This window comes from Prionailurus bengalensis, chromosome B1 (assembly GCF_016509475.1).
Source record: "Prionailurus bengalensis isolate Pbe53 chromosome B1, Fcat_Pben_1.1_paternal_pri, whole genome shotgun sequence".
Taxonomy (NCBI): Eukaryota; Metazoa; Chordata; class Mammalia; order Carnivora; family Felidae; genus Prionailurus; species Prionailurus bengalensis.
Genome location: NC_057344.1, coordinates 75,316,339 through 75,340,271, shown reverse-complemented (window position 1 = coordinate 75,340,271; position 23,933 = coordinate 75,316,339). Strand labels below are relative to the sequence as shown.

Below are 23,933 nucleotides of genomic sequence, written 5' to 3'. Positions count from 1 at the left end.
GCTCTCTAGAATGCATCCGAAATAGAAATAATTTCAACCTGACTGAAAACTATTCTTCCATTCATAATGACTGCTATCATTTGTTTATAATCATCTCTTAACTGTGAGAAATTTAGGTATTTCTGTAGTATTAAGCAGTAATTAATTATAGGATCTACAGAAGTACCAAAGAGAATCTTCTTTTGCATTTATTCTAGTTCCAGCTATTCAGTTCAAGAACACCCACATATCATTATAGAATAGAACTAGCATTTCCACCCCTTCTGAACATTTTCACATGAGGACTCAAAGCCCCAATACCACCAAAATTTACTTTCAGGTTCTCTTTCAAATTCCTTCTAGGGTTAACATTAACAACCAATTAGAAGGAGAAAAAAAAATCTGTTAGCAAAAGTGCTTCATGGTTAGCAGGGGCAAAATTTGTAAATATCAAACAGCTGGACTCAGTGCTAAAAGTCACAATAATTTAGGCAAAAATCAGTGGAATAGTTTCAATGTATCTAAGAGATAAGTATCTTTGGAAATAAAAATATTCTGCATAGCATGTTACCTAGCCTGGAGTAAGTAGTTAAGTCAGTTTTAGTATGATCGTATAACCTGACAATAATAAATCTTATGAAATACAATACCTAATACTCATTAAGGACTTACTATCTACCAGCCACTTTTCTAAGTACTTTATGTATACTGTCTCATTGAATCCTCTCAACACTGTATTACTGATGATGCTACTATCATCCTTAAGATAACTCTACAAGAGAAATTAACAGTTTGCCCAAGGTCAAATTGCCACGAAGTTACACAGCTAATAATTGAAAACTTCCCAGTGTGACTACAGAGATCATAGTCTCTGCTTACTGCTATTCATAATCATTTGCATTTGTTACAGATATGTTATTGAGGGCACAGTCTATTGAATCACTCATGAAGCCCCATGTGAGAAATTCCTTTTATATATTAGGAAAAGGGGTTACGTGTGTGTGTGTGTGTGTGTGTGTGTGTGTGTGTGAGAGAGAGAGAGAGAGAGAGAGAGAGACTGACTTGTTTTCTCTTTCTTAGAGAGGACCAGCATATCCTCCTCTTCATTTTAATCACAAGGAAACAGAGAGACAAGGTTATAGGCCAGTATTTTGCCAACTTTAATCTGTATTAGAATCATGTGGGAGTTTATTAAAAATGCACATCCCAACCCAAGCGATTTGGTTAAGTAGTTCTGAAATGTAACCCAGCAACTTGCATCATTAGTAAGCTCTCCAGATGTTTCTGACACATCTAGTCTAGGGTCACACCTTGAAGAATACTGGTACAGGCCCTTATGAGTGGCCAACCTTACTCCATTTCATCATAATTCTTTCCTCATCTTTTCTCCTGGCTTGGTCTTCATAATCTACTCCAGTATTTTCCCTGATACTAATTTTCATGTACATTTGATCATTTTATTCTATGTGTTTCTCCTACACATAGGCCATCTCAAATTACCTGTGGAAATTAGGATACACATTTCTTTGAAATGAGGCCAATTTATTTGGCAGTTTAATACCTAAAACTAGTACATTAAATTCATAAAGAAAAAAGTCCTCAAGTCACTGATTAAGGCACTTAATGGGCTATGTAAATGCTGTACTTTTACTCCAAACAACCTCATGCTCTTAATGGATCTATACTGATGCAAATTATTTTAATTATGCAATGAGTGATGAACAGCACACTCTTTTCCCTCGTATCATGTCTAGTGAAAAATTGGTGGTCCATAGGTCAAACCAGCCTAAGAAATGCTTTTGAAAAACTTGGACCTGGTGAAAAACACCAACTTATAAAAAACTTAACAATTCTAGAATTCCAGTGACTTTCAAAAATTGAAAAATAAGGCAATATTAGGATTGCAATTTTCACACTAACCCCTTTCAGAAATGCTCTGGCTCTCTGGGTCTTATGTTTAGTCAATTAAATTAACTTAAATTACTTTTCTGACCCTGATGATCTCTTGAGTTTGTGTCTCCTATAAACTGTGATATGGGGAAGTGAGCTTAAGAAAGTTCTCTGGTTGAAAATCATTTCAGTATGATGGAGGAATCACTGATGGAAACTACTTACAATACAGGTGAATGAGATTCTAGAAATGTTTCTACTACTCATACTAACCTGATTTTCCCAAACCTTCTGCCTTTTGAAGGAATCAAAGTGATCTTTTACCTTTGTAAAACACCACATACATTCAATTCTGCACTTGCCCCTCTTGCATTAACCTTTTAGAAATGAAATGCCCTTACGGTGGATGCAGGTATTTAGCATAGTAATGTTAAATGCCACACATTCCTCCCTCCCATTCCCACAAAAGTTAATATAAAATTGTGGCACATCTTAGAAGAAAAATAGCAGTTCTTTTGGTGCAGTCATATTGCTAACCTGAACTCAATTTTAACTAATAAGGCAATGTTTTCTCCAGATACATGCTGAAAAGATACTTTAATGTCTTCATCAATAGCATCTAATATCTCTCCTCAAGGAAGAAGCCATTCAAGTGTCTCTCACCATAACCAGATACTGATCTCTTCTTTTTACTTGTTTTATACTCTGGACCACAGAACATTCACCAAGTAGATTATACTATGAATAGCTAATTTCATCACCTGAACAAAAAGATCAGAATTCAAGCTCAGTGTTTAACCGCTTAAGCTCATGTCTGTCAAAAAGACAGCAATAAACGTTTTGAGAAAACTAGACTGACAAAAAAACACCTCAAACACAAAGAAAATATAACTTTATCAGTTAAAGAATACATTTACAAAGCAATGCTTTTAAATTGAATAGAAGGTCATCAGTATTCAACAGGACTATCTCCTCAGGAAAAATCAGAACTAAAGACTACAATTTATCACTTCATTATAGTACTAATTTGAGATAACGATTTAAGATATTAAAATTAACATATCTAAGGGAGAGAAACTCAAAAGATAAGGTTAAGTCTTTAAATGTATTATTGCCCCTTCTGTCACATGAATCCTCTTACATGCTCCCCTCTACGTGTAAACAATGTGTTTCATTGAGTTCTACCAAATCTTTCTTTACAAAAAGTAAAAATAGTAGCTAAAGAGAAAATGTCCTTATTTTCTCCTCTGAAAACATAATATAAAAATTAAAATGACAACTGATAAGCACAATAAATAATAACTTGTCATTATTTCTTTAAAGTATATTTAGGGGGAGAAATAAAAATTTAACCAAGGCTCTACTTGAGATGTTGAACTTCTTTACAAGGTATCAAAGATCAATATGTCAATTATACTTCAATTAAAAAAAAAAGAGACGAATAAGATCAGTTGTAGTCTATAGGTTAAATGTAACTCAAAGTCAGTTTCTGGAGCCTGTACAATGTTTATGGGTTTTTTTAACTGAATATTCACACTTTTTTGGGAAGACACACATGCACAGTAGCGTGCACGTGGGTCCTGACACATACACACACCCAGCAGTTCCTAAGAGCCTGAGTAATCTTACTGGCTCAATCATGACTTTCTCCACACTCATTCATCAGATATATTTGGACCTTGTGGATTACAGTTTTCATTTTCTCACCCCAAGCAACCAAAAGAAAATGAGGAAGAACAATCATCTGTTCAAATATTCTTTTTTAGTTCAGGATGCTGAGGTGATTACACCATGCAAAATTACCTTCAATGCTCACACAAGAGGAAATTTGGAGTCAATAGCTTGGAGGGATCATTCTTACCTCACATGTATGTTGAGGAAGCCCAGAGCAGTTAACAATGACAAGACTTTTGGGTTTTATTGCATTTATGTGCAGCTACTTGAGAAATTTCTTAAAAACATTCTTATATTCTCAAAGCAAAGTTTATGCACATATGTACACTCATCCCAACGTTTACTTTCTTCACTTTTTGTTGTTATTGCTGTTTAAAAACAGCCAGATAAAGATATACAGTGCCTGGTTACAAATAAAAAAGGACAATTCTAGGTATCTCACATATCAATGCACATAACCACTCTAAATATTATTTTCAAATTCTGAGCAAGAAACAGTGTACTAGGACACAAAGTAGAAGAGAGACAAGCAATTACTACATATATTTAAATACGTTAAAAGCAGCTCAATCAATAACAGTAAGGTACTATATGGCCCTCTAGTGTTCAATGAAGAAACAGATGAATTCTTAATTCTTATATGGTATTTCATAGTAAACTTTCTCTGATTTACTAAATATGCTTAAACATACTCATGTATGACTTCCACAAAAACCTAAGTTTGTACCTCCTGTGGCTTTACTTGCCTGTGCCTTCTTTGAAACTACTACCCACATTTAGAGTGTTCACTAAAAGAATTCTGAAATGCTTTTAAACATTTTCCCATTAAAAAATCCCAATGCTAAATAGAAAAAACAAACAAACAAACAAACAAACAGCATTTCTCAATTAAAACTAAACAGCACTGAATTTAAGGCCATTTTCAAAGAAGAAACAAAAATAATAGTATCATGACTACAAATTAGGTATTTAAAACACAGCTAATTTATATTCTCTAACCATACTTTTTCTCTGTGTTCTACTTCTATAATTCATCCAACCTGGCTTTTCTCTTATCATAATTTATAGATAAGAGATTCAATATAGCAAACAAAGCAAGGAAATACATGAAAACTGTTCCCCAGAAGAGAAGACAAAGAAGGATTGAGATTCTAGGATAAGAGTCAAACTAAAAAGAAGACTTATAAGCAGAAAAGAATCTTGTTAATAAGATTCTTAAGATTGTAATCACTGATAAAAGGCTTAGTAATCAATAACTACTGTCTAAATTAAAGTTGGTGAAACACTAATTTCAAAATGGACCCAAGTTTATTATAGATTTGTAAATATTTTTAAAATTTATGTTGCCTTATTTTTTTAAATATTGTTTTTACATACTGAAGTTTTGGGGAGGAAAAGATGGGGAGGGGGTGACTGGTATATGAACAAAATCTAAATTAAACTCTCTGCTATCTCATTCACTTCATGTAACATTAAGCAAATAATATTTCCAAGCTAAAACTTTAGAAACTATAGGAAGATATTGTGAAGTTCCTGTACTTGGCACCAAGATCAGTCCTCTAAATGTCAAGGGAAGGTAAGTTGCCTATGCCATGGAAACTCTGTAAACAATCTTTTAAAGTACCCATTAGCTATTGGCAAACCATTAAGAAACAAATTGTAAACACAGAAAATTTAAATAAATTTGCCCAATATAAACCCACACAGACATCTGGAATATATTCAAAGAGTCACCTAGAAAGGCTCTATACTTATTTCTAAAACTTCTGCCACTATTCAAAGTTATGATTCCTTATTTTCATTTCTTTATAGCCTCCCACAACACTAATTCCTACCTAGCCTTTAAGGTCTCAACCTAGCTTTCATTTCCTCACCGAAAATATCACTGATTTAATTATTTGGATGTGGATACATATGCATTGAGAACTACAGAACTGGGAGGAACATAGAAAATGCTAGAAGACAGAATCTTTTTTTTTTTTTTAATTTTTTTTCAACGTTTTATTCATTTTTTTTGGGACAGAGAGAGACAGAGCATGAACGCGGGAGGGGCAGAGAGAGAGGGAGACACAGAATCGGAAACAGGCTCCAGGCTCTGAGCCATCAGCCCAGAGCCCAACGCGGGGCTCGAACTCACGGACCGCGAGATCGTGACCTGGCTGAAGTCGGACGCTTAACCGACTGCGCTACCCAGGCGCTCCGACAGAATCTTGATAAAATAATCTTGGTGATGAAATAATCCTTCATTAAGAAGGAGTGAAATGGAAACTGAGTGGGAATGGAGGCACAATGGAAAATTACAAATTAGAAAATCTAAAAGGGACAAATTTAAAGTTTTATCCTCAGGTTCAAAAACCTGTAAATGTTTACATTAAGTGGAACAGGATTAAATTGGACAATGTTTGTCAAAATACATAAAGATTTTGTTTTCTGAAAGTTCAAGTTTTTTAAGCATTTCTGTATGCAGAGTACAAGGTCCTTTAAGACACAGAGAATCTCAGAGAATCAGGTCTGTCAACAATCTAAATACACATAAATTTTAGGAAAAAAGTGACTATAATTACCACAATATAAGTTAAAAACAAAGAGCTAATGGAGATCCAGAATTTTGCTCAGATTTCTATGAAATATTCCTAAAGAAGGTGCGCTCTGAATGGATCTTGATGAGGACAGAAGACATTTAAAAGATGAGGAAAAAGCTTAAGCGAAGATAGCAAAGTAACCCAAATTCCTCTATGCTCAGAAATATCAAATAAACCTCATTTCTCAGGTAGAGAGTAGGGTAGAAACAAGATGAAGGAAATAAGAAGGTTTTTGAATTTTGTATATATTATACATATAATAATTACCTTTAAAAGAATAAAAGATACAAAGGTTCTTACCAAACTAGGAATTGAGGAAAAATTCACCAACCTGATAAACATCTGAAAAACCTGACAACTAATACCACACTTAATGGTAAGAAACTTTCCCACTAAGATCAGGAATGAGACAAGGATTTTCTTTCTCACTACTACTTCTCTGTCTCTTTTTTTTAAATCAATTTTTTTTAAGTTTATTAATTTATTTTGAGAGAAAGAGAGTGAGAGAGAGCATGTGCGTGCGAGCAGGGAAGGGGCAGAGAGAGAGGGAGAGAGAGAATCCCAAGCAGGCTCCCTGCTGTCAGTGCAGAGCCTGAAGTGGGACTCAAACCCATGAACTGTGAGATCATGACCTGAGCTAAAACCAAGAGTCAGATGCTTAACTGACTGAGCCTCCTAGGCACCCCACTCTCTACTACTTTTCAACATCATACTAGAAGTCCTAGTTAATGCAGTTAAGACAAGAAAGGAAATAAAGGATTTGCAGAATAGGAAGGAAGAATAAAATTGCCTTTATTCATAAATGAGAGTATCACCTATGTCAAAAATCAGAAAGAATCAAGAAAGAAACTCTTGGAACTAATAAGCAATTACAGCAAGAATGCAGGATACAAAGTAAATACACAGAAGTCCATCATTTTCCTGTAACAGCAATGAACAGGCAAATCTGAAATTAAAAACACATTACCTTTTACATTAGCACCCCCCAAAATAAATACTTAAGTATATCTAATAAAATATGTATAAGATCTGATGAAGGAAACTACAAAATTCTAATAAAAGATATTAAAAAAGAGTTAACTACGTAAAGAGACAGTCCATGTTCTTGGATAGGAAGACTAAATATTGTCAAGTTGCCAGTTCCTCCCAACTTGATCTACAGATTCAATGCAATCCCAATCAAAATCCCAGAAAGTTATTTTATTGATATTAACAAGCAGATTCGAAAGTTTATGTGGAGAGGCAAAAGACCCAGAAGGGCTGAGAAGAACAAAGAAGATTGATACTACCCAACTTCAAGACTTACTATAAAGCTACAATAATCAAGACAGTGTTGTATTGGTAAGAGGACAAATCAAAAAGGAAAATGTCATTTCCTTTCCAAACTTGCTTTCTTGATAATGCACAAGTAGTGTTCCACTGTAAGTAGATCTTGAAACTTGCAATAATGAGCTTATCTGCACTTACGTTCACCTCTTATCATGTTGGAAGGGATCCCTCACTGATCACAAGGGCAAAGATGCATATCTTGACTGGAAAAAAAGAAACCCTAAAAGTAAATGAATAAGAAAAAATAAACGAAGAGCAACACTGGATATATCCCTGCCTTGTTTGTGGTCATGTCACCTAACGTAGAAATAAAGAGGACAATAAAAATGATCATCTCCTATGTCTGTACGGCTTTTTCAAATTTGCAAAGCAGGGGCACCTGGGTGACTCAGTCGGTTAAGCACCCCAATCATGACTTCGGCTCAGGTCATGACCTCATGGTTTGTGAGTTTAAGCCCCGCATCAGGCTCCAAACTGTTCCTTCTCTCTCTGTCTCTGTCTCTCTCTCTCTGCCCTTACCCTGCTGGCGCACTCTCTCTCAAAATAAATAAACAAACTTTAAAAATGCTAAAATAAATAAATAAATAAAATTTGCAAAGCATTTCACATTTATCGTCTCATTTAAACTCCATACAACACTTTTGCAGTAAGGACAGCTACCCTATTCCTGTTTAATGATGAATAAACTGAGGCTCAAGGAGGCTGGTGGATGAGCCCAAGGATTATGCCTAGTAAATGAGAGAGAGCAGACAGACAGCTCTTCTTACCTCCTATTCTTTCCAGCACAGAAGTCTGCCTAACATTACCTGCCCAAACTATACACTCGAGGGTTGGGATTCAACAGAGAGGAGCTATCCAGTGATGACTCCCACAGGTTACCCAGAAAAAATCTTGTGGATACAAGAAACAAACAAACAAAAAGGAACAAAATAGCCCAGAAACAGACTTAGATAAATATATTCAACTAATCTTTGACAAAGAAGCAAAGATAATACAATGGGGCGAAGACTGTTCAACAACTGGTGCCATAACAACTGGCCATGCACGTGCACATATTAACTGAAAATGGATCATAGACCTAAATACACAACACATACTAGAAAACTCCTAAATGATAACATAGAAGAAAATGTAGATGGCCCTGGGGGGGTATGATGATGACTTTTAGATACAACACCAAATGCACAGTCTATGAAAGAAATCATTGATTACCTGGACTTCCTTAAAATTAAAAACTTCTGCTCTGTGAAAGACAATGACTAGAGAATGAGAACACAAGCCACTGACTGGGAGAAAAATTTGCAAGAGGCAATATGATAGAAGCCTGCTGAACAAAATATATGAAGAACTCTTAAAACTCAACAATAAGAAAATGAACAACTCAATTAAAAAATGGGCAAAAAAAGATCTAAAAAGACACCTCAAAGAAGATGGCAAATAAACATATGAAAAGATGTTGAACATCATGTCTTTATAAAATTTCAAATTAAAACTACAATGAGATATCACAACACACCTATTGGAATGGCCACAATCCAAAAGACTGACAACAAAAGCTGGCAATAGCAACTCTCATTCATTGCTGGTGGAAGAGCAAAATGGTACAGCCACTCTGAAAGACAGTTTGGCAGTTTCTCACAAAATTAAACATACTCTTACCATATGATCTATCAACCATGCTTGTTGGTATTTATCCAAAGGAGTTGAAAACTTATGTCTACATAAAAACCTGCACATAAATGTTGCTAAAAGCAGGAATACAAAACGGCATATACACTGATCACTGTTTATGCAAAATACGTATCCATGTAGTCAAGCACTTTTAAGTAATATGTAACTTTATTCACTATTTACTGACAAGTTATAGGTAGTGGGGCATCTTATACCTGACAAACATTATTAGGCAAGATAAATAAGAAGTCAAAGGACTTGAATAACAGGGAGGCAGCAAAACAATTTTAATACAATGTGATATGAGTCATACTAAATATACCATGGGAGCAGAGATTAAGTGGGGGTAACTTTTGGTGGCATGAAAACAAATGTTAGGGTGGTAGCTTTATGGGTTAGTCAACAGTCCACCTCCTCCTAAAATTACAGTTTCACTGAATTTTCAAATTTTAACACATTGCAATCTGGACCCAGAATGATATCTGGGTTCAAATCCTAGCTCCACTACTACTAATCAGCGGACTGGCCAATGATGAACTACTTTACCTCTTCTTTCTCATCTCTGATATGGGGATAAAAATTAGAACTTACATAACAGGATGAGATTCTATAAGGAAAGAATGTACCACAATGTCCTAACAGAGTAAGTGGTGTTCAATAAATGGTTTATTATCACTATTAATATCATTATCAATGCTATTTCATTATATTGATGAGGTTCAGAACAGGAACAGTAATAGTCAGGCTCTACTACATGTCAGCAGCACCACGTTGACTATGGGACATAACACTTCAAGAGTAACCTGTCCAGAGAAGAGCAACAAGGAGGGTGACCCTGGAAAACTCACTGAAGGGATTCAAAAGATTATGGGTAAATATGACAGCCAGTCTTCTAGAAGAAGGGCCGTCACTGCTCTAGATGGAAGAACAAGGACCAAAGAAGAGTAACAGATGTCATCATGTAGAACTGTCTAAAAATACATTACTTCACATTGTAGTTTTTCTTTGTGATGACTTCATTTTGAAGCCCAAGTCTACTGCTAAAGCCAAAGGCACAAGTTTGGACTTGGCGACCTCAAAGGTCCCCTCTCATTCAGACATTATCTCAGGAGGCTTAAAATTAGGAGGAAAAACCTAAGCAGTTTAAATACATTACTTAGTTTGAAGAAACGGGGTTGGGAATAGCGGAGGGGAGGGAAAGCACTGGTGACTTCCCGGTAGAGCACTTTAGAAATATGTTTTAAAAGACTCTGAAATTGCCTATAGAAAGATTTTTAAATGATATTCACGTTTCATGGACAGCCAAAACTGCTGTCAAGCCTATTCTAAGTAACTCTCTAAAGAAACTACGTATTAAATAAATGTCCTGGGGCACCTGGGTGGCTCAGTCAGTTGAGCGTCTGACTGCAGCTCAGCTCATAATCTCACAGTTCGGGAGTTTGAGCCCCACACAGACTGGCTGCTGTCAGGGCAGAGCCCGCTTCAGATCCTCTGTCCCCCTCTCTGTCTCTACCCCTCCCTCACTCACGCTCTCTCTCAAAAATAAACATTTTGAATAAATAAACAAATAAATAAATGTCTTGAAAATTAAAAAAAGGTACTATTATACTGTTACTCTTGTAATAATGTGGGAAGTTGACCTTAGAAAATTGCCAGGATGGCACCTGAGTTCCAGAGATACGAAGAATTGGTTACACAAAGAACTCTTAGAGTTCATTGCTTTCCAGTATATTCAGTTGCATTTTTATGAAGATATCATTATATAATGCCCTTCTGTATGAGGGGTCCTTTCTGTTCAATCTTCTATTGGAGCATTATTATGGAAGTTATTCAAAGGACTAAGTAAAATACGAAATAGTTTCCAGGAGATACAGTTTATTTCTTAATAAATCATAGTAATATACGCTTGTTGTAGCAAGCTTGGGAAATTCTGAAAAGTATATAATATATAATAGAAATAACCATATTCAGAGGGAATTCCTAACATGTGGTTTCTTCCTGATCTTTTCCCATGCATATACAGGTTTAATGTATGTTTCTTTCATAAGTAGGATCATACTGTATACACAGTTTTGAGTTCTATATTTTCAGCAAACATTATATTTTTAAGTATTTTCCTGTTGTTAAATTTTCTTCAAAGAGATGATTGCTAACGGTTATAGAAGTTGCCTTCAATTAATTTCTGCATCTTAGCAATATGGTTCTTAAATTGGAATTTTAACTTCTGAGGAGAGTCTTACCCTAGAATGGCTAATTGTATTGTAACATTCTTCAATGTAACTATCTTTATATTGCATATTTGAGTTTTAATCTAAATTTAAATGCCATGCTTATTTATAATTTATAGTCTAGCCTGGGTACATCTTAAGAGGTGAAATGAGAATTGTTTCACATTACAATTTGCGAATTGTAACTCTCAACCTAAATTAGCACTAGAGACAAATACATCAAATTTCTACTGTTCAAAAAAAAAAAAAAAAAGTAGGAAATGTCAACTCAAGACAAAACTTACCCAAAAGTCATAAGGCAATACCAAATGAACTGTGTAATGTAAGGAATCAAAAAGTAGTTCAATGACTTTTCTAATTCTACGAAGATATAAAAATAGAGATGGAATCAGACCTGGGTTTGAAGGATCTGGCCAGCTAGAGAGAAACAGGGATCATTAAAAGCAAGTAGATCCATGGAAATGAAGTCAGGTAGAAAGACACTACAGTATGATTGTGAAAGACTTCAAATGTCCAATTATGGATTTGCCTTCATTAATGGGAAATCAGTCACCAGATATTTATATTGAGGTTACTAATCCATACAGAGATAAAAATCCGTTTTTTAAAAAATTCATCCAATCATTCATACTGCTAACTCATTGTCAAGCACATCACATTGTAGCCTAAGCAAAGAAACAGAAACATAAGCAAAGATGCTGCTAACATTTTTAAACATGGACTGTCCAATTTGGATCTTACAAACACCTGGGGGTAAGTAAAAGGAAGACCAAGTATTCAAGTCTGTTAAACTCTTCAGTGGGCCTATAGGTTTAGAAGATAAGGAAAAGTCAAACCATTTTTCCACCAAAGGACCAGAAGAAAATCAGGATACTAACAGAGACCAGAAAATCTGAGGAGGAAAATTAAAAATTGGTATGAAGAAATAGTAATTTTAGCATTCAGTGGATCACTCAGATGACAATGCCCAAGAGACAACTGGAAATGCAGGACTGAGGCTGGGGTGAATGAGGAGCGCTCAAGACATAATTTTGGAGTTATCCAGCAAAGTGAAAACAGAACCCATGATGATATACACTCCTTTATCCTCTTCATACCATCTTCCCCATCACCAACAAAAATGTTGGTTTTTTGTCTCTGGTCTCTCTCAAAAAATAAATAAACCTTAAAAATAAACAAACATGTTTTAAAAGAATGACGTTTAGAGAAACCTGACAAATTCTAATTAAAGGAAATTGCATATACCTATCAACTGGGAAGATCTGTGAATAGCATTCCCTTGGAAATTTATGTCACATTTTTATTTTTATCAGAGATGGGCTCAGCTTATTACAGTTTGTTCCCAATCCACAACTATACTCTTTCAAGTATTTATCTATTTATTTATATTTTTTTCCACTAGAGGGTGATATGATGACTGAACTCTAAAGGTCATTAAAAAAAACCACAAGACTTGTTTCCTTTGTGGGGAGTGAAGTGTATTTGTGAGATTAAGGGTGAGGGATAGGAGACAGATAAACAGAAATAAGGTCACAAGCCTTCATTTGTCAACTGACACCTGAGTGTCCCAGGCACTACAGTACTTACTTGCTTTATATATATATAAATATATATATATTTATATATATATATTTTTTTTACTTAATCCTTATAAAAACCCTGAGAAGTAGGTATTATAGTCTTATTTTACAGATAAAGAAACAGTCCATGAGATCATTGTCATATAATAGGTGGCACAATCAGAATTCAAGTTCAAATCTGCAAAGTTATTTTCACTCTACCACTTTAAGGGAAAACCCATCTTCTCCAGGGTGTCCCCTTCCCTCCACTTCCACTATCCTCTCCACATGTTTATTTTTTAAAGTTTTTATTTAAATTCCAGTTAGTTAACACACAGTGTAATATTTTCAGGTGTACAATTTAATGATTCAACACTTCAATACAACACCCAGTGCTCATCACAAGTGCACTCCTTAATCCCCATCACCTATTTTCCCCATCCCCCCACCCACCTCCCCTCTGGTAACCACCAGTTTTTTCTCTGTCGTTAAGAGTCTGTTTCTTGGTTTGCCTCTCTTTTTTGCCTTTGCTTGTTGTTGTATTTCTTAAATTCCACATATGAGTGAATCCACGTGGGTTTTTTTCTAAAGTTTTTTAAAAAAATTTTTAACGTTTATTTGAGAGAGACAGGAGACAGGGAGAATGCATGCACAAGTGAGGAAGGAGCAGAGAGAGAGGGAGAGACAGAATCCCAAGAAGGCTCTGCAATGTCAGCGCACAGCCCGATGCAGGGCCCGAACCCACAAACCATGACATCATGACCTGAGCTGAAATCGAGAGCTGGACACTTAGCCGACTGAGCCACCCAGGAGCCCCAAATCCATGTGTTTAAAATTGGGTTAAACTGGGCAAAGTGAATATTTCTATGGTATCCTCCTTCACAAAGGTGGGAAGCAAGGCTCTATTCACTGGGCTATGTTTACTAGTGGATGTTATTCAAGATGACTGCCTTACATAGCTCTTGTTGCTCTCTGGATGTATTTACACCTAACACAATTTGAATTTAAGTTCTTTGTCTTAACAAGAACAAGACAAGGAAGGCTAGGGACTTCCTGAAGCAAACATCACTCTCTAGAACTCTACATTCAACAGAATAGAATTTACAGCCTGTTAGATTTCAGATGTTAGTCACATTGTCCTACAAAGTTTCTCAGGAGCTCTTGTTCAAAAGAGTGGTTGGAGAATGGAAGACTAGAAACAAAACTGTCATTCTGATCCCCTAATCTGGTCCCCTAGTGATCATTGTGCCCAATTTCTCTACTGTTTAGAATCTAGAAACAAGAAAAAGCCTCAGACTTTTGTCAAATTTAATAGACATTTATTTCTTATTTGAGGCAAAAAGGATAAAAAAGCTGTTTAGTTACTAGGAGAAATCTAACAGTCAGGATGGGAAAAAATAGACTAATTTGAGGTTAAGGAACAAAATTATGTGACAACAGATGGAAGACAACAAGACAGGCATGGAAGAAGCAGAAACTGGTGCTCAAGCATGGTTTTGTTCATGAAAACATCAGGAGAATACAAAAGACTTGGTCTAACGGTAACCTCATTTGCTTTTCATTTTAGTGGAAAATGAGTTGCTACTCTGCATTAAACATGTCAAAAGAGTTTTATGTATGGGCTGGGCATCTCCTTAGAAAACAAATCCGCCCCCCCCCACACACACACACACAAGCAGGGGAGGGGCAAAAGAAGGAAAAAGAGAATCTGAAGTAGGCTCCATGCCCAGCACAAGCTCAATGAGGCCTCAATCTCACAACCATAAGATAATGACCTGAGTGAAAACCAAGTGTCAGACACTTAACGGATTGAGCCACCCTGGCACGCCAAGATTTTTTTTTTTTTTTTTTAATATAAGGCTGTACAGAGGGAGTTAAAACTGAAAAGATGAGCATTCCTATCTGAGGAAGCAAGTTGACTTTAGAATTTATAGGCAGACTAGTCAAATTTACAGAAATAGACAGCACAGAACTCTTGGTTAAAAACAGGTTTGGTGTACTCTGGAAAAGTGATACCTGTTTTCCAATCTCAAATTTCACTGTCATTTCTTCTTGTTACAATTTTAGCCTTGAACCTTTATATCTTCAATAATTTTTGTTAAATACCACACAGAAAACCACTTAACTGAGCCCTAATGATTTCAAATGCGACACTGTATTAGAAAGTTATCACACTCCAGAGTCTAGAACCTGAATAGACTTGTAGTTCTGCTGAAAATCTTGTGTAGCAATATTTTCCAAATTCTACCATAAGGGGCAGCATAGCACATGGAAAGAAAGGTGTGGGGTTTTTTTTGTTTGTTTGTTTGTTTTGTTTTGTTTTGTTTTGTTAAATTAGGCAGATCTGGATTAAAATCTCTGGTCACTTACAGTGTCATTTTTGGTCTCTCTGTAACTTCTACTTACTTATCTATCACAGGAACTTGCAAACAGTATACGGGCTTAATAAATACCAATTCTTGACTGCCCTTACACTTGACTTTTAACATTAAGATGGTCTGAAATTTCTAATGTACATTATTAGGTAGGTTCCCATATGAACAAATCTTTGGTGACTAGGGGGAAAAAAAGACTGTCCTAAGAGTTTTGATAGTTTCAGTATGTTTTCAAAGAAAAGACCAAGGCAAGGAAAGACCAAAAGTGGATTTTCTCATTAATATATTTGCATATACAGCATGTTCAGGAATGACTGAATAAGTAAGTACAGCTGGCGCCAGGGTATATTTAAGAAGCTGCACCCCCCCCCCAAAAAAAACAAACACGTGAAAGATATGTTGGATAAAACTGTAAAGTAAAAGGCTAATCCCATATTAACATTAAAAGGGGGGGGGTTAAAAATGATTCTTATACCACTACTCTTCTTAAAAGTCACAGTTTAAGAAGACTTAAAAGAAACTGTGGCCAAGGGTAAAGTCTGTTGAAGTGTTTTATGTTTAGAATGATCAAAATTTAAAGTTGCTCCAAAATAAAAATACGGTAAAACCTTGGTTTGGGAGCATAATTCATTCTGGAAACATGCTTGTAATCAAAGCACTAGGAAGTATATCAAAGCGAGTTGTGATCATGTGACGTTTGGCATCACATGGTACTCGTATTGCAAGACATTGCTCGTTTATCAAGTTAAAATGTATTAGAAATGTTTGCTGGTCTTGCGGAACACTCACAAAACAAGTTACTCGCAATCTACAGTTCTATATTTGAAATAATGAGAGCCTTTCCTTATTTACTATATTAAGATTTATTATATACATGAGTGACCGACATTTTCTTCTTAAGCAATGAAGTAACATGTGAAATCTAAAGTATTGGTGAGAAAATAAAGCACTCTGGGAATGATCCTAAAGAAGAGTTTCAAGAATAGAAAAAAGGAAAATGGGCCAAATGAAGCTCAAAATACCTCATTGTAGAAGGGCATTGCTGCCTTGGCAGTCAAATAGTTTATATTCTTCTTGCCATATTTGTGAAGGAAAATGACCTCAAAATAAACAACATATCAAAAGTATGTACACAGCACACCTATACAGACACACACACACACACACACACAGACACTCATGCACATATACACATCTATCCCCGCAGTTGCTAGTACTCAGTCCACTCCTGTGGCCTTGTGTGGACTGCACAATATCTTGCATTTCATGACCTGAGAGACACTAGGAAAAAACTGCCTTAAAATTGTTACTTTGTTTTTAAGGAGGTAACAATATAACTACATAAAATACACCTAAAAGTTCTGTTTACAGCTTCATCTTGAAAGGAAAAAAAAGATAAAGCATCTGTCAAACCTGTGTACTGGTAGTTTTCCTACAGAACAATCTAATGACTTCTCCTTTTGGAAAACTATATGTTTTGTCTAGCTGGCTTTCTTGTCTTTAAAATATAGCAGAACTCACTGGTAGCTTTGCATTGTTCAACAATGCTTAGTTTCAATTAAACTTCTTTCTTAAACAAGATAATGCAGTAAAATATTAAGCCCCGTTCTTCCACTTGAATCCTCAAGAAAAAGAGAGGTAGAAACCCCCTCTTTTAATGTAGTAACCTTGAGGGGGAGAGATCAAGAGATCTGGGGGACAGAAGCTGGGTGGACTGCATTGTAAAAGGTCTTAGCCTTACCAACAAAGCAGGCTGTAGCTATTAGGGGTAGAGATTCAAAACACTTCAACACCTTGAGACAGAGATGGCAGAATGGATATAAATCACTACTGAAGTCAGCCCCTTCTCAAACCAACTAAATAAAATCTAAACTTGCAGACAGGCTAGGTAAATTAGGGATAAACATGTTTTAGAAGGAGTTTAAAGTTTCACAACCTTAAGCAAAAATGATACAGCAATTCAAGCATTAAACCTAGTTCCTGAGACATTTTATTCCAGGTCAAGTTACATTAAGGGAGACGATGTTACATCTGTTTGTATATTTTTTATGGGCTAAATCACTGATTCACTATAAAATTTAAAAATAAGCAAATAAGAACAAGAGGATAGACTACTACAGACATTATTCATTTTAATGTCTGTAAAGTAAGTAAGCTATCATTTGAATGAAAATATTCCATACCAAAGAACTGTTTAACTTATAAGTCTACTCTACATGGACAGTCATGATTTTTATCTAATTTTCAAATGATAAATAAAGAACCAAACAGCATGCAAACATAAAGATTTATGAGCGTAGAAGCCGGGGGGGGGGGGGGGGGGGGGGGGGCAAAATTTGTGTTACATAACTCATTCATTCTGAATATAATTCTTTTCACTTTCTCTCCTCTTTAAATTTAGACCATAGATAGCAACACTGCCTAAAATATTGATTAAATTCTAAGTCCAGCAAAAAGTACCTGACGTCTTATTGAATTTCCTATAATTTCAACAGCACCAAAATACAGAGAAAATAAAATTCAATGAGGAGAAGTCAGCACTTACTTGACTCAGGAGCTAGTCAACAAGACCAAGTATGTAATGAAAACTCCTATTTACAACTTTGATTATCATTTTCTAGGGTTAGTGTGTATGTGTGTTCATATTCCTTACAACTTAAAAATGTTTCGATTATAGAATATTTTAAACATACTTTGAAAACCACACAGAAGAATACTCATGAGCCACCCCCACCCTAATCTCTGTAACCTGGCCTCAACAATCAGCAACTCATGACCAATCTATACTGTCTCCTTTTCTCCCCTTCAGTATTATTTTGAGGTAAAGCCCAGGCACTATATCATTTCATTTTGACTATATTCGATTGGGAGGGAAGGGGAGAGACTACAACAGAAAGATTGGGGAGTGAGAGAAATAATGCTGCTTCTTTTCTTCTACAATCCCCACCCTTTGTCATAACCACAATTTTAAGGAGTAGCCGGGAGTATTTTGAGGAAAGAAGCCCACATGCCATCCCAAACAAGCACCGGCAATTCCAAATTTACTGCAACTGCCCAATCACTTCCTCCTTCCATCTCAGTCGGACTTCAATGTTTCAGGACCTCCCTGCCTATCTAGTAGCAAAGATGACAGACAGTATGACTGACTGGTATACTTCAGTCCTTAATTTCTGGCATAGCCACAAAGGACTGAATCCAATGGAAATGTTGTTCTAGCACTAGATTAATCAACAAGTCCCAGAGTTGATAAGATTTCTCTGGTTTAGACAGAAGTCTGCCTACCTTTTGAAACAAGACTGGCTAACTCCATGGGCTACTACTAGCTGAATGAGATAAGAAGGCACATACAACAGAGCTGTCTTCTAGGAATGGGAAGGAAAACAAAAACTGCAGATAAGGGAAGTGGTGGCAGAAAGTTGACAATAACTTGTGCCTTGGAGTGACACCTGTGAATACACAGCCCACCCCAGCAGCTGCATTTTGTAAATAAGAAAAGTTTCTTTACGATTTGATTTACACAAATCGTGTTTCACTGCAACACTCTCCGCTGCACACAAACTACTAACCCCCGTCCTAGGGATAAAATTTATGGTAAAATTTGATATTAATGATTTTTCATAGTAATAGGATCAATTACCCTTCCCTCCGTTTGTAATAAGATTGTGCCATTATCAGTACTTCTGTTTCTAATACTTTCTGTAAAACAAAAATTAGTTCATTTTATTACTACACATCTGATGATGAATTCTGTGGTAATAACAAAGAGTGTGAGAGGACAGTTTCATTACAATGAATGTGGATAGGTAAACGTCTCAGGGGAACAGTGAACTAAATATACTCACTTTTGTTGTCTTTGTATAGAACGGGGAGGAGAGTTGGTGAATAGGCAGGTCCACGATACTAGTGGAGTTTGTGACACTGTTACTATGTGTATGTTCATCTTCCCTGCTACTGTCATCAGACTGATCAAAATCATCACTCTCCTGGTCCATTTCCTCTTCCTCTTCATCCTCCTCATCTTGCTCACCAGCATGTTCTCCATCTTCTTCTTGTTCTTCCTGATTTCCTGAGGAGTCCTCATCTACCGAAATGAATCGATTGTTGTTTTCTTCCAACCGTCCTTGCTGGGAGTCGTTCTGGTCTCCAAGCCTAGGTTCTGCTCGGATGACTTCACCATTCCTTGCGGTGTGCTCCTCCTCTTGTTGTCGGAGCTGCTGCTGCTGCTGCTGCTGGTGCTGTTCCTCCTCTACCACGCGGTTCATCTGCTCCTCATCTGCCTGGCTTGAGGAAGGGTTACCTCTCAGAGAGCCTCCAGTTCGTCGTCTTTTGCTGCCCACAGAGAGCAGTTCCTGATTCATTTCCAAAAGCCAGCTTGCTACTTCTTGGACCTTGGCTAGACTATCAGAAGATGCAAAGGATTTCACATTCTGTAGGGAAAAATGGGGGTGGGGGGGAGAAAAAGGTTTGTTCAATCTATATTATCTTGCACTTTTATGTCCTAGGTCTATATTCCAAATTTCATTAAAGATTATAAAGCATCTGATGCCATGGAGACATTAAGATGTTCTTTAGAAATCAATAAAGTTTAAAATGTAGAAATTACGACACTTTACAAAGACAGACACAAAAATCACATAGTAAACAGCTTTATTTTAATCTTTTAAACAATTTTAGAATGAAGCCTGATAATTTAGTTGCTTTGACCAACAAAACATAATTTAACCAATAAAATCATTTTCAATTTTAAGTCAGTTCATAAATGATATCTTTTGTAAAGCTTCCAGAAGATGTTATGAAGTACATCATAAAAACAAAACAAAACAAAAAAAACAAAACAAAAAAACATTCAATGCTCAGTTAAGTTCAGGAAATGCTGAGGTAAACCAAGATAAAAAGGCCTTCTTACCTTAGGAATTTCCCAAACTTCTCTGATCATAGAACCTTGCCTTAAGACATAGTTTTCCGACAGGCACCAAGTATAATTCATTATGATTTTCATCGTTCACAATGAATATAAATTGAATGGACAGTAAATAAACAAAAAGTTTCACTTTTATTTTTTAAAAAAGGAAAAAAAGTTCATAAGTTCATACCCTCTGACCCAGTAACTCCACTTCTGGCAATCTATCCTAAGGAAGTAATCCTAAAACAGAAAAAAAAATTATGCAAAGGATGCTCACTGCAGCTTTATCCACAAAAGCAAAAAATAAAAATAAATGTAAATAAAAATAATCAAAACCAAAATGTTCAAGAAAAGGAATCCATGAGATGGGATACATATAGTGCAATTCCTAAACACGATGTTCATTTTTAAAATTTGAGGGCATGGATGTTTATATTATGCTAAGGGAAATTACATGATCACAACATGATTTTAAACTGCATAAATACAAGATTTCAAAATACAAACTGCTTTTGGGCGGTGGTATTGTAAGCACCTAAAACTTATTTTTTAACTGCATTTTCAAATGCTATATATCAGACACATTTGCTTTTATAAAAGTTTTATAGACTGACACTAAAATTTGATCTGATATAAAATCTTTTCATAATGGTCAATTCCTAAATTTCACCCTTTGCAGATATCTATATGGACATGTTTGAGGTCATATAAAATAATGCCAATTCACTGCCCAAGTTAATATAAAACTCCTTTTAAAAATATCTTTATAGGTTTATGAGATAAAGCAAATACAACATACATCTTCTATCATGTCCTAAGAATAACTACATTATATCACAATGGTCTTTATTAAAATAGCCTTATGTACTTTTCGAACCCTTGCCACTAGATGGTAAATCTCCCAAAGTGCCTCAGTTCTCACTGCAAGTTTTGAAATGGGGTTTGAAAGTCTGAAAGATAGCTTTAAAATAGCAATATTTCATTTTACTTTCTATAATCTACACTTGCTAAGAAATAAGCTGTAGTGGGGGGGGGGAAAATTCTTTAATTCTAATTACAACTAGAAGTGTAAGTATAGAAAGAGAAGAGTTCCAACGACTGAGCTATGAGACACTCCAACATTCAAAGAGAAGACTAACCAACAAAGGTAACTAACAAGGAGGACTGGGAATGGGTGGTATCTTCGAAACATTCAGGTAAAGAAAGTATACCCCGAAGGACAAAGTATAAAATGACAACTGTTGATGACAGATCAAGAAGGATGAACAGAAAGAATTGACTATTGGATTCAGTAACATGGAAGTCACTAGTAATAGGAGTTTTGTTAGTTGAACTCTGATTAAAGTAGATTTAAGAGAGTAGGAAAAGAGAACAGAGATGGTAGGTACAAACAAGTTAGGAGTTTGCTGCAAAAAAGAACAAACAAAAGGGAGTGGTAACTGGTAGGGAAAACAGAATTAAAAGAAAATTTTTTATTCTTCAAGACTGGAGACCTAGCAGTGTAATGTATCTGTATATTAACAAGAGTGGTCTGGTACAAAGCAAAAAGTTTGAAACGTAATCAAGAAAGAGAAGAAATTGTGGTGTTCTTCTTAATTAATTAAAAGGGGATGATGAGAAAGAATTCAAAAATGGAGGACTAGTTTTAGTTAAAAAAAAATGGAAACTTTATGGCAAAAGATAGAAAAGAAGTGTGGTATCACAGGTACTTTAAATTTATTTCTTTTTACCATATTTTTCAGTGTGGAAACAGCTGGAAATAGGTGGGTTTTTACAGAGGTAGAAGTCTTTGGAAATTCTCTACTCATTCCTTTAACTGTTTTCCTTCTTCTTTCTAAAGTAGGAAGCAACGTCATCATTGTCATCATCATCAGAGTGATCTTGGGAGAAGAGTGTTAGAAATTTGAAGAAAAAAGTATGAAATAGTCCTTTAGGGAGAGAGAAGGAAACTTTCCTAGGTGCATGAGATTTCGATGATCAAATATAATCAATAAGCTATGATGTAATACATACTAAATATGGCTTTAAAAAGTCAAGTGGTTCTTATTTACAACTCAGACAAGAACAACAACAAAATTTCTATTTGAGGTGGAAAGTAGGTCTTAGGAAAAGCACATTAAATAATATATCTGTTGTTTTCTACAAAAAATTAAAATTAAAAAACTACAGAAAATAAAGGTCATCAAAGTCTTATTGGCTAGTATATGTAGAAGACAAACTATGAAAACATTAGAGAAAGGCAGGTTAAAAAAAAAACACTGACCTACACAAATGAATATATATAGTATCCTAATGTATATAAGGTAAATCTACTATTCATAGGTTTCCTTCAAACAATCAAAATCTTGCTTTCATAACTGTATCTAAAGTCAGCTCTCCTAACATTAACAGAACATTTTTCACTTGGATGTTTATGCATAGAACAGCACGATAACAGGGTCAGTACCTTGGGATAATGCAAACCCCAACCAACTGCCCTTTGTGTGTCCAACCTAACAGGCAAATTTTTAAGAGACTGAAACAGGTTAAATGCCATATTGAAAGCAATTCATAAAGTGCAAAAGGTGAAAGAACAAAGGTCATAAAGCTAATCATAAAGAATATGTGAAAAGTAGGGAGGAGACTGTTGGTAAGCAGTCAGCCTATCAACAAATAGAAAGGGTATGACTGGCATTTCTAAAATAGTACTAGTACTGGTCACTGGTGAACACTTCTGTTGCCAATTATGAAAACAAAAATTCAAATCACTATCATTCTGTAACTTTAGTGTTATATTGGGAAGAACAGAGAATAAAGTGTCTTAATTTAAGCCAATAAAGTTAACTGACTCATATTTACAACCATGGCATAGAGATAGCTTTCAAAATAATACAGATTCTTACAAACAGACCTGGTCAAAAATGGCAAATCCAAGTAAAAGAATCAGATTTAAAGCACAGCCAATATAAAATATACAATGACACAGCTAAAAGTCAGATTAGAGGAATCCCAGAATATTTGAAAAGGCTAAAAATATCTGACAGACTTACATAAAAATTTGTCCAAGTAGTATATATATTAGACTGGATTTCTCTGACCCAGTTTGGGAATGGAAAATAGGAATGAAAATTTCATCTTCTAATGGTATTCATAAACACAAAATTAAACAAAAAAATCCAGTGTTTTTAGGAAATTAGTTCTAATAATCTATTAAAGAAGCTAATGACCTAATTAAAATAATAAATATTTATCCAATAAGATCAGAATCGATTAAATACCTATGGGGGGGGGGGTTCTTTTTAAAAAGTAGTTTATAAAGCCCCACATTAAGAAAAAGAAAACAAAGTTGACCTAAAACTTAAAACTGCCATGTAGGAAAAGCTAATAAAGTATTAACAAAAAATGCACACTTTCACTTTTAAAACTCTAATTCTGTAGAATTAGAACTTGTAAGAAACACAAACATCAACAAACAGAATCCTGTATCTTAAAAAGTCAGTATAAAATCCAGAAATGCTCTTTTATTTCTTTTTACCAGAAGTATATAATGTCAAGATATATCAAATACATAACTTACGGTTTTTATCAATAACTAGTGAGACCAAACTTGGAAGTAAGGAAAATAAAGTCTGATGGCTAATATACTTTGACATTAAATTACACAATTTCCTTGACAATTGGGCATGAGAAGAATGGAAATGACTCAAAGTCAAGAAAACCATAGAAATTTTAAATTGAAAATGTTCCTCACTTCACAGACAAAG

At 35.3% G+C, this 23,933-nt stretch overlaps 1 protein-coding gene across 2 annotated transcripts in view; it reads right to left on the bottom strand.

Annotated features, from left to right (window-relative positions):
• Positions 1–23,933, bottom strand: part of FBXW7 (F-box and WD repeat domain containing 7) — a 226,786-nt gene that overhangs the window by 74,529 nt on the left and 128,324 nt on the right. The window contains exons 2-3 of one of the 2 annotated variants that reach the window (XM_043567489.1): positions 20,381–20,430; positions 19,130–19,714 (exon numbers count right to left, since the gene is read on the bottom strand). In XM_043567489.1, coding sequence (XP_043423424.1) covers positions 19,130–19,645 — 516 coding nt within the window. In that variant the 5' untranslated portion in view covers positions 19,646–19,714; positions 20,381–20,430. The remainder of the gene's footprint in view (positions 1–19,129; positions 19,715–20,380; positions 20,431–23,933) is intronic. The other variant, XM_043567480.1, reaches the window with a different exon arrangement.